At 42.8% G+C, this 12564-nt stretch overlaps 1 protein-coding gene across 2 annotated transcripts in view; it reads right to left on the bottom strand.

Moving 5' to 3' along the window:
• Positions 1 to 12564, bottom strand: part of LOC133400220 (plexin-A1-like) — a 187461-nt gene that overhangs the window by 91263 nt on the left and 83634 nt on the right. For both annotated transcript variants that reach the window (XM_061672672.1, XM_061672665.1), the window contains 2 exons: positions 8835 to 8935; positions 5238 to 5361 (listed from right to left, as the gene is read on the bottom strand). In XM_061672672.1, the coding sequence (XP_061528656.1) occupies positions 5238 to 5361; positions 8835 to 8935 (225 nt within the window). The remainder of the gene's footprint in view (positions 1 to 5237; positions 5362 to 8834; positions 8936 to 12564) is intronic.

The raw sequence follows: 12564 nt of genomic DNA, 5'->3' as shown, positions 1-12564 counted from the left end.
AAATGTATTTGATTGACAGTTGAAAGTTTAGCAGGGCGTGTTTTCAGCGCATTCAGTGGACACGCCTACATTTGAGAGCTGAGAGAAAGTCTCGATTTTTCACCGTATTGAAGCCAGATTTCATATACTTGGTGGTTTATTTACAGATTTAAATCTGGCAGACGTGTTAACAACACTTCCCTGTAGTGTGTCAAATTTTTACTGTCACTTTACAGAGACGTAAATTACAGAGAGTTTAATGAAACGTCTTTAGTCTTAATGTAGTAATGAAGACAAAAAAAAGGAACAATACACGTTTTCTTAAATTTTACTACTACCCAGTATGATGCGGTAACAGGGGTGTCAAAGTCAGTATGGTTCAGGGGCCAATTACAGCCTAATTTGATGTCAAATGGGCCAGACTAGTAAAATCACAGCATAATTAATATACATAAAAACAAGTTGCTGTTTCCCCTTTGTTTAAAGGCAAAGAAATACTTTTGGTAAATCATAATGAACTACCATTTTTCAAAACATTAACAACAACCTCTTTCCGCTGTTTTCTGCCAGGTCGGCATTGCAAATGAGAATATGTTCTTAATTGCCTGACCTGGAAAAATAAAAGTTAAACAAAATAAATAATTTACCTCTGATTACAGTGACTATTTTATTTGTTGTTTATAAAAGGCACACAATTTTAAGTCACGGGTATTTGAAGCTGCAAAACACAGTACAGTATTGCACTTTAAAAGTCAATCCCCATATCAAGATCTGGGAAAATACACTCGTACGACCTCTGACTCTGCATTGTGTTTCATAATGATGGACAAGAGACTCGACTTGCTTGTGACACAAGATTTTGGACTCGCCAATACATGGTTGGTTCATACTGGTGCATTCGGTTTACTTTATTTACTCATAACCTGGCCATATTAACAACCTACAATATATAATAACTAATATAATGAACATGTGCATGTAACATTGTTAGTCGGGTTGCTCGTATTGCAAGACACTACTGTACCGATTAGATCATTCCCTTTCCTTTCTCTTATCTCAGGGAAAAAACAAAAATGTACTTTGTCAAGGATATGAATCAAAAATAAAATTGAGAAAATATTGTCGTTAACAAATTAGAAAAATGAGTGTTTAAAATAAAATACGAACTACCATAAATGGCTTTGTCTGAAATTGTTCTTTGTTTTCATCTTTGTCAATTCATTTCGTAACGCATGAACTTTATTTCGGCTCTGCAAGGGATACAAAAGCTGTACGACCCTGCTGCAACACAGGGTCTGACCGTGATGTAATGTTTTGCCGATGTGGCTTGACGGGTTAAAGAAGGAAAAAAATACATAAAAAATACTAGCATGATGGTGAAAGTTGGGAGGAAATGGGAGTGCCACATTTGGGATTTCTTTTGAGTCTGACAAGCAAGCAAGTGCCTCGGTGTCGCGTCGTGGAGGCGGGTCACGTGTGAAGAACCCTCCAACCTCCGCGCCCTACAGATCTCAAAGTATTACAAATAAGTTCTTATAAGAAGACTCACGTGGAACACCGTGACAAGGTCGCCTCTCCGCAGGGTCTGCACCCATTCCCTGATGGCAATTCAAAATCAGCGAAAACGCTGTGACCGTATTAGACTTCTTCCACTGGCAACCACATACCTGTAGTTACTGGTCAGTCAACACGTAGGAATACCATAATCCACAAAGGATTCGTTTATTACGAAGGTTCAACTCCTTTTCTGTCTGTGATGCTGTTTTATGTAAATTTTATAATCCTTTTATTGAAAGCCTTTCAACCTTCTCTTTTATCTGTTGGATTAAAGGGTTGTCAGTCAGACAAAAACTGCCTAAACGACATATCAAAATATGCTCCAAGATCACTGAGGTCCAGCAGAAGATCTTTAGCTCTCATTGGGAGAAACAAGTGTCCCGATGCCCTCCAGCCCGCTGTACTGTGTGCCCTTGATGAGAACAAAAAGATACTTGAAGTCTTTCATTCCTTCTGCCATTAGGCTGCTCAACACTAGTACCTCTCTTTTTTAAATGAATCAACTTTTCCTTTAATCTTTTATATGATTTGGTCTAAATTGTGTTGTATTGGGCGGCACGGTGGACGACTGGTTAGAGTGTCAGTCTCACAGTTCTGAGGACCCGGGTTCAATCCCCGGCCCTGCCTGTGTGGAGTTTGCATGTTCTCCCCGTGCCTGCGTGGGTTTTCTCCGGGCACTCCGGTTTCCTCCCATATCCCAAAAACATGCATTAATTGGAGACTCTAAATTGCCCGTAGGCGTGACTGTGAGTGCAAATGGTTGTTTGTTTCTATGTGCCCTGCGATTGGCTGGCAACCAGTTCAGGGTGTACCCCGCCTCCTGCCCGATGACAGCTGGGATAGGCTCCAGCACGCCCGCGACGCTAGTGAGGAGAAGCGGCTCAGAAAATGGATGGATGGATGTGTTGTATTGCTCTTATTTCATTATTCTTGTACATTCACTTCTTCTTTTACAATCCAGCCGGAAGGCAGCATGCTCACCACGCATGCTATGCTTAACAGAGACCAGATGGAGCACCCATCGCCCACTCTTATCGATTAAACATTGGATGCCTGGATCTTAGAAGAAGAAAAATTCTGCTGATTCGACAGATAGCGACCCCAACACCATCAAGGCTGTGCAACTGCTCGGGCAAGAAACCGAGAGAAAAGTGGGGAGAGTCAGCAGATGGTTGTCAGGCTTAGCCAAGAGGTGCTGGACATGGCCAGGATGAACTGTGGAATGAGTCAGATGTTGAGTACATGGAGAGGGGAGACCTCGGTCAGTCTGGTTATAGTGAAATAAAAGTCTGAACCAAAGTCTACACACCCCTGTTCAAATGCCAGGTTTTTGGGATATGAAGAAATGAGATGAATCATTTTTGTCAGGTTTTGTCTGAGTTGTTTAGTTTTTGCTGTCAGCTAGCTTTTACCAGTGTTTTTTTTTCTTGTGTACTTTAGAGAGCTGGCCAGATTTAGCAAAGTCACAAGCACCTCAGAGAAATTGGTAATCAACTCCCAGTGCCCACCAGGAAGATACCAGATCGTTCCTTCGTTCGGAGCCGTTTGCCGTTTTGCAATCTGTCCCGCTGCAGTAATATTTTTTGTTCCTGTTTCGGTTCAGTTTCGGCATCTTCCTGGGGATCGTCCTTGCTGCCTCTTTCCATCACTGTAAACCACGTATTCCTTGTCTTCGCTTTTTGTTGTGGTGCTTTTGTATGCGTTTCACCTTGCACTATAGTTTTCAGGGTTTTTTTTCCCTACGCGTTTGGTAGCACTCTGCTCTTTTTGTATTTAATGGTTCAATTTTATTACCTTTTTTTTTCCTCTCAGAAACTGTTGAATCATCTCAATGCTCTGTTACTGCTTTAGGGCCCAACCCGTCACAAACAATTTCCACAATTAATGTAACCTGTATAACTCAATTGACAACAATAAAATATTTTCAAGAGTGGAAGTAAAAATAAACAACTTTGGTTGCACAAGTGTGCACACCCTATTTTCTACTGGGGATGTGAGTGTGTTCTGAGGCTCACAGTCAAGCTCATGTTAAATGGGAGTCGGCACACACCTGCCGCCATTTAAAGGGCCTTTGATTAATACAAAATAAATTTCAGATGTTCTACTAGGCGGCACGGTGGCCGACTGGTTAGAGCGTCAGCCTCACAGTTCTGAGGTGCGGGGTTCAATCCCCGTCCCCGCCTGTGCGGAGTTTGCATGTTCTCCCCGTGCCTGCGTGGGTTTTCTCCGGGCACTCTGGTTTCCTCCCACATCCCAAAAACATGCATTAATTGGAGACTCTAAATTGCCCGTAGGCATGACTGTGAGTGCGAATGGTTGTAGGTTTCTATGTGCCCTGCGATTGGCTGGCAACCAGTTCAGGGTGTACCCCGCCTCCTGCCCGATGACAGCTGGGATAGGCTCCAGCACGCCTGCGACCCTGGTGAGGAGAAGCGGCTCAGAAAATGGATGGATGGATGTTCTACTAGGCTTTTCCTGATATTTGTTCTTTCTAGCAAAAGCCAATTCCAAAAGGTATTTGGAATTGTTCATAATTCCCTCCAACTTGACTGGGCTCCAGTTCCAGCTGAAGAAAAACAGCCCCAAAGAATGGCGCTGCCACCACCATGCTTCACGAGTACGTTTGTTGTTCTTTTAGTGATGAGATAAAGACAAACGTTTCTTCTGGAAGTTCAACCTTGGTTTCAAAATTTTCCAAAAACACATTTCTACCAAACGCATTTGGGAAAATGTGTTAAGTTCAGGGCACGGTGGAAGACTGGTTGGCACATCTGCCTCACAATTCTGAGGACCCATGTTCTAATCCAGCCTCACCTGTATGGAGTTTGCATGTTCTTCCCGTCTGTGCCCGTGTGAAAATTTGCAGGCTTTCCTCCCACATCCCCAAAACATGCGTGATATGTTAATTGAAGACTCCAAATTGCCCGTAGGTGTGAATGTGAGTGCAAATGGTTGTTTGTTTATATGTGCCCTGTGATTGGCTGGTGGCCTCCCGCTCAGAGTCAGCTGGGATAGGCTCCAGCACGCCCGCGACCGTCGTGAAGATAAGCGGTATGGAAAATGGATGGAGGGATGGATGGATGGATGTTATGGTTGAATAAAACCAATGTTGAACTCCAAAACTATAACCTAGATCCTGTCATTGATCTCCAGCTGGAAGTAATAGCTGTAAATATTAAATAGTTGTAATTTAACCTCATTAATGTTATACTTGATTATTTCCTACTAAATTTTTTCACCTGCTTCACCAATATGACCACTAATAAAATACATTTGTAATGTAAGGAAGTTAAAGTGAAGCAGTCTAAGGCTTGGACATACAGTATAACAAATGCTCACAAGAATTCAGTCGGAATCTGTATGAAAAAATGAATACACTGACATTCCAAGACAACAGATTTCATTTTTGCTTTTATTAATGAATGCTTTCACTCTCGCCCTACCCTCCAACAACAACCCTTCTGAAATGATGACAAAAGATTGCATTTATAGCGCAGTAAGTCACCATATATGAGAAGTGTTTAATGAATGGCTCCTTTGGAGTACATTGCTATATTTTCTTGCATGCAATATTGTGTGTTACTTTTGGTACTTTAGGTTTTCTTACTAAACTTTTTATGAAAGCATGTTGCCTGCAGCTACTTCACATATCATTGTCCCAGTTTTCACAACCCCACAGATACTGCAACACAACATTATACCTGCACTTCTGACATGGTGACTGAGATGGTGTCGGGTTGGACAGAGAGTCGGACACACTGATCCACTCTCGTGGTGAAACGCTGAGGTTCCTCTGCACGCTCGCAGTGATCCTTTCTCGAACATCTATGAGAGAAGAATGATAAATGTGATTCTTCATATTACCTGGAGGCTAATAGCATTAATAGCAAGATATTCTCGGAAAAATAAATTGACTTTAAAAACACAGGCAGGTAGGGTAAGAATTGGAAAGGTACCAGAGATGGGTAGGTTAATGTTGTTGATGTTAATTTGGAATAATATGACTCAAGTAAAAAGTAGTCCTCCAAATATTTACTTGAGTAAGTAAGTACCCGGTGAAAAAAAAAACTACAAGAGTAACAGGTGAGCCTTCCCATGAGCTCACCACCTGTGGGAGGGGCCATAGTGGTCAGGTGCAGTGTGAGCTGCTCACCTGGGCAATGACAGTGAGACCTGGAAGGGGGTGATTGGGAGGAACCACCCCCGCCCCCCACCCCGATCAGAACCCGAGTGGTGTTCTGTTATTAGACTTCTGTGCTTACCATGGATTGTCCATAACGAACACCATGTTCAAGCATAATGGTGTCCACACGTGCACTTGGCACCAGGACTCCAGGATACCTGGTGGCATGATCGACTTTGCGGTCATGTCATCTGACTTGCGGCCGCATGTCTTGGACACTCGGGTGAAGAGAGGGGCGGAGCTGTCAACTGATCACCACCTAGTGGTGAGTTGGCTCCGATGGTGGGAGAAGATGCCGGTCCGACCTGGCAGGCCCAAACGTATTGGGCTTGCCTATATATAAACGGTCTGCTGGGAACGTCTGGCAGGATCCCCTGTCAGAAGTAGTTTCAACTCACACTTCCGGCAGAACTTCACCCACGTCTTGGGGGAAGCGGGGGACATTGAGCCCGAGTGGACCATGTTCTGCGCCTCTATTGCCGAGGCGGCCGACCGGAGCTGTGGGCATAAGGTTGTCGTTGCCTGTCGTGCCGGCAATCCCCGAACCCGAACGGTGAGGGATGCCGTCAAGCTGAAGGAGTCCTATTGGCCCTTTTTGGCCTGTGGGACTCCTGAGGCAGCTGATGAGTACCGGCTGCCCAAGGGGAATGCAGCTTTGGTGGTCGCTTAGGCAAAAACTCTGGCGTGGGAGGAGTTCGGTGAGGCCGTGGAGAACGACCTCCGGACGGCTTCGAGGAAATTCTGGTCCACCATCTGGCGTCTCAGGAGGGGGAAGGCTCGGCAGGGTCCTCGAGAGTGCATGGGAGTTCGACAAAACCAGTCTACATGTGTTTTGTGGACTTAGAGAAGGCGTTCGACCGTGTCCCTCGTGGAGTCCTGTGGGGGCTGCTTCGGGAGTATGGGGTACCGAACCCCTCATACAAGCTGTTCGGTCCCTGTACGACAGGTGTCAGAGTTTAGTCCGCATTGCCGGCAGTAAGTCGGACTCGTTTCCAGCGAAGGTTGTACTCCACCAAGGCTGCCCTTTGTCACCAATTCTGTTCATAATTTTTAGGCGCAGCCGAGGTGTAGATGGTGTCTGGTTTGGTGGCCTCAGTATTACATCTTTTCTTTTTGCAGGTGATGTGTTTCTGTCGGCTTCATCAAACCGTGATCTCCAACTCTCACTGGAGCGGTTCGCGTGAAGCGGCTGGGATGAGAATCAGTACCTCTAAATCTGAAAGCATGGTCTTCAGTCGGAAAAGGGTGGAGTGCCCTCTCCAGGTCGGGGATGAGATCCTTCCCCAAGTGGAGGAAGACCCCAAGTATCTTGGGTCTTGTTCACGAGTGAGGGAAGAATGGAACACGAGATCGACAGGCGAATCGGTGCAGCGTCTGCAGTGATGCGGACTTTGTATCGGTCCGTTGTGGTGAAGAAGGAGCTTAGCCGAAAGGCGAAGCTCTCTATTTACCCGTCGATCTATGTTCCTCTTTCGGTCCGAAATGAGTTTCCTCTGCAGGGTGTCCGGGCTCTCGCTTAGAGATAGGGTGAGAAGCTCGGTCATCCGGGAGGGGCTCAGAGTAGAGCCACTGCTCCTTCACATTGAGAGGAGCCAGATGAGGTGGCTCGGGCATCTGTTGAGGAGGCGTCCGGGACGCCCCAGGACGCGCTGGAGAGACTATGTCTCTCGGCTTGCCTGGGAACACCTCAGGATCTTCTCGGAAGAGCTGGAGGAAGTGGCTGTGGAGAGGGAAGTCTGGGCTTTCCTGCTGAAGCTACTGCCCCCGCGACCTGACCTCGGATAAGCGGAAGACAATGGATGGATGTATAACTGGTGAGCATCTTCAATTTATTTATTTATTTATTTTTATTTTATCGAGTCTGAACGTCAAATAACATAAAAATTTACCATATATGGGAGTCCACACACACCTGCCACCATTTCAGTTTTTAAGTGCCCAGAAACCAACAACACATGCATTGGACCCTAACACTATTTATAGAAACACTATTTGTTTTTTTCACTTAAATGACTGAATGAAGAAGCTGTTTGCTGAACAGACGTGCGTGTGTGTATATGTGTGTGGGCGCAAGAGAGCGAGCGTGCAAGAGAGATTAAGATTACAGCATGGCACGTATCCTCAAGAAGCAAGTTTTATAGTGATTTATGACCATAAAATAGGGCTAATGTTTCCAGATGCACTGCCAAAACAAAAATAGAAACATCTGCAACTTACCATAAGGTCTTTTCTCAAGTTAGAAGTGGGCTGAAAATATCCACGTTTGGGGAAACGCAAGACTACACTGCATCACAAAGTCTGTAAGGTAAACACTTGCGCAACTGTTTTTTTTGTTTTTCAAAAATGAGTCATTTCCATTGGGCCTTGAAGGCTTTGTGTGTGGTCATGTGACCTCCTTATGCCGTCTGATTGTTGAATTGGAGTCAAATGACACTAGTGATCACGTTGGATTGGCGCTACGGCACCCTATGCGAAGATGCTAAATTAAAGATGAAGTCTAAAAATAGATGGCGCACGCAAGGATGCCGTGACAGGATACATTACAATATTAGCAATTGAGGTGGTCACAGTGGATTTTATAGCCTATTTTACTGCTCGTCTAATACAAATGGTGCTTTTACCACCTCTGCTTAAAGATCTAATGGGCAGTACTCCAAATTCCTAAAGTATAGGGCTACTTAGTAGGGGTCATATTGCAAGGAAGCAGAAGAAATCATATTGGTCACAAATCATATTACAAGTCCATGACCTTAATTAGGATTAGCATCACCACTGCAGTGATTTTGGCATTTCAGGCTTGTTTAATTTTGCAGTGTTTGTGACAACATGAACAAACACGCTTGCCAATTCTTTCAGTAGCATCTTTTTTTAATTAATATTATTATTTTTTGCTTTAGTTGTGGCATGTGTGGTAAACAACTTCAGAGAAACTGCACATACACAGCACATCTCTGTAAATCCTGCGTGACCAGCAGGGTTAATGCTTTCATCATTAATGATATACAGTAATATAAAATGCAATGTTGGTTAATGCCAGTTTTATGGAAAAAAAAAATAGAGCTAATCAAATGGCACATTCCACTAAAGACACCTCATTATTAATGCATGCACTTACATGTTGTGCAGCACACACCAGCCACAGTGAGGGTCCCCTGATCCCAGACAAGCGGCACAGGAAGTGTACTGCTCACAGCTCTCCACAGGTACTCGTGTAACCTGGGCATAAGACACACAAATGGTCGAGAATCAAATAAAATCAAATAAATTAAAAATCACACAACTTCTACTTTTTTTTGGTTTTATTATTATTTTCGTTTAAATCAAGTATAAAAAGGATATACCCGACAGGGGTCTGTGGCTGAAACCTGAGATTAAAGGAAGTCCACAGTGACGATCAGAGATAAACGGTTCTGGAGGCGGCCGCTTACAACTTCTTACCCACGCATATTTGTAAGGTAAGCTAGAGGGGAAGACCTGCTGACTCGAACACATGTAAACACACACACACGCACACCCACGCACTGACTGAAATCACTTACTTTAAAAAGATATCTCCCCGTCGTATGCTGCAGCTAATAATTAATTTTACAGATACAAGAACATGTTTGCTTTTTAGAAATACTTTGAGAGTGTAACTCCAACGAAGCTGGTAACACACTTGACAGAGTGCAGACCTCGACCAAGGTCCAACAATCTTGATTCCGATCATCTTCAAAATTCTGGATGTGAATCGTGATCAACACTTTAAGACATTTTGTGACAGACTATGGGTTGGCCGTAAAATCTGGCTGCTGAAGTCAGAGTTGCAGTGCTTTTTGTAGTCAACATCTTCTACTCCTGGTGCTCCTACTACTACTCCTGCTATACCCAACAAAGAGTCAAAAGTCAAGCTAGTTTCTGTTAAGTATTGTAAACCTTGAAAACCGTTTACAATGTCCAAATAAAAAACCTGCAAGCATCTGACCTGTAGCCAGTTATTTAATTTGTCATCTGAACACAACACACAGAGCAAAAAGAAAATGTTTGTTTTAACAGACATGGATGCCGTACAAAACAATGTTCTCCTACACAAAACCATTGAGATAAACATCACAGGTTAGTCAATTCTTCAAGCAGATCTTGACTGCCTGGCATCTGCGTGTCTGAAAGTCAATGATAAGATGAAGGTTGAACGATTTCTGTGAAGATCTCTGAGATCTTGGCTATTAACAAGGACATCATATAAAGCTGTGCAAATAGACGTGCCTCTCAAACAGCAGCCAAATAAATGTGTCCCTAAGGGAGAGACAAAGAGAGACTATGCGTCGTGGGAAGAAGTATGTTTCCTCAAGTAGTATTTGCCTTGTAACATTACGTTATATACAGTGTTTATTACAAAGTTCACCCATAGAATGTCCACATGCACAGTCTTAAACCATCCTCGGTATTGTTTCTGTGTTGAAGCGTTTCATCATCAACTTGGTGTTTTTGAATAAAACCTTCAACATTTGGACCGAATGTATTGTAATAAAACTCAATAATGGATGTTGTTGTTCCACTTTGAAGTCAGTGAGGGAAAATTCGATCCCACCGATTTTGTGGGCACAGTCTGGGTATGGCTTCTTTTTTGTTCCAACATGATTCTGCCAACATGCGCAGAGCAAGGTCCCATAAGGGCATGTCAAACTGCCTTGTTCCTATTGCAGCTAAATAACTACACTGTCTTACGTTGCATGGCAGTGAGTGGATGAGTGAGTGCCAGGATTTGCATCCAGATTTTGAGTGCTATAAAGCAGTTTGAACTGCAGTTTTGTTTTTATTGGAGACGAGGCAGTTGCTCAAGCTGGTGGCAGCCGGGCTTTTCTTCTGTTTAATTCTATAAGCTATCAACTATGCCCATTCCTTTGTTAGTTAGTTGATTGTTTTATGAGCAATATCAGATGAAAGCCTTGGCACCTTGGCACCAATTGATCCCACATTTGACACATGAATGTGAGCATTGTGAACCACTATACTACCAATGGTCCAACATTTGAGCCCTATTCTAAATATGTTACAGGCACATTACACAATTTAAGATCCTTAAATAACATATTCATTTGGAAATGCATTAGGGTTGTTGTTTTTTTTCCCCAAGATAAAAATGTATACCTAAAACACGTAAGAAAAATAAGCTATGGCAATGAAACTTAAATGAGGAAGGTATGTTATGGCATTGAATACTTACTAATACAATATCGCATTCGCTCCGGATTTCTCTGTACTTTAATAATGATGTTAGTACTATATCACGCTACGATTCGGTACAACCACACACTATAATGTGATCAACTATGGGAGCTATTAAAAAAAAAAAAAAGATCAAGTAAAACAAATCCATATCAGAGATAATAATCGAACAATGCGTTTATTCCGACCTGGTTCTTATATTCTTTATTTTTTAAGTAACACATACTGTACATCGGGAAGATGCAGTGCAGTTCAAGACCATAGCCACAATAATGCACATATCTTGATACAACTCGTATTCAGGATTTTATTAGATTGTGCAAGTGAATCTAATAAAGTGTTCTGTAAATATAGGTGTCAGTATAATTTTCAAACCCAACTACAAACCCAGAATGACTACAATTAACGGTTAATACGACTAGAATTCTGCAACTACAACCGACGAAAGCAAAGCTACAGTATAGTACTTTTTAAATCTGCGATTTGCCATAACATTATTTCATTTCTTTCATATCTTAAACAAGAAAATGAAGCAAAAAATACATTTTGTGGTAGATTTTCCAAATACTATATTATGCTATTTCAAATAACCCCCACTGACAGCTTTCACACAAACAACACAAATCTCAAGTAAATGCCACTAATGCATCTCTCTCTTCATTCTCAGACTGAACAGTGTGAACACAATAGCTTACAGCAGATACGTAGTGACCCGCGCCTGATAACTATTATAATACAACCATTACCAACATGTCCCTTTTCACAGTACACCAAATGGCACCAGATTACTGTCATTACTTCACGCCTGGACAAATACCATGTTAGTATTACAGTCTGATGGAGGGAGGAGAGAGAATAAAAAAAAAATAAAAAAAAACACGTCACATTCAAGCACAATAGCTACAGAAAGCGAATGGAATACAATGAGGTTTAGTGACTGGGTGGTCGATGATGAAATGGTTCTTTCATTGAGTTTGAGAAAACACATAATGGGATGGAAACGCGCGAGCCTTTTGTCTTACACAGTAAATATGATCCACCATTGTTGAATCAAATATGGCATTTCCATCCCAGGCCTATTTGCTACAGCAAAGACATTCATTTGTGGATAGCGGAAGATGGGAGCGGAAAGAAAATGAGCATTAGAAAATCACGTAGATGTGGCTATAGACAATGACTGGTGCTACAAGCATCCTGCAGCAGCTTGAGATTTTGGCATAATAATTTAAAATACAAAACAGCTTCAGATGAGCCTCTCTTGTTTGGGTTATCATTGGGAAGTAATTGTTGTAGTGGTAGATGAGAGCAAGGGGAGGAGCAATGGATAGATGCACTCATGGATGGAGACACGTGAGAGATGGAGACACGTGAGAGAAACCTGATGTGTTTAGGGACTCAGTCCGCATGTGTGGCCAATGCTGTCCAAACTATAATTGGCCCATCTGCCCAAGAGCAAACTGATGCATGGCTACTTTGAGGTAACTCCAACACCAAGACTTCCAGACAAACAAAAACACAATGGACTGTAGGACTGTTTTGTTGGTTTTTTTTGGGGGGAGGGGGGGGTTCATGCGGGAAAGCAAGTATAAACAGTCAATTGTATTTCCTCATTTAAGTGGCTGGTACGTTCATTTAGA

This window comes from Phycodurus eques, chromosome 1 (genome assembly GCF_024500275.1).
Source record: "Phycodurus eques isolate BA_2022a chromosome 1, UOR_Pequ_1.1, whole genome shotgun sequence".
Lineage (NCBI taxonomy): Eukaryota > Metazoa > Chordata > Actinopteri > Syngnathiformes > Syngnathidae > Phycodurus > Phycodurus eques.
The sequence above is the reverse complement of the archived record's forward strand: the minus strand, read 5'-3'. Positions and strand labels throughout refer to the sequence as shown.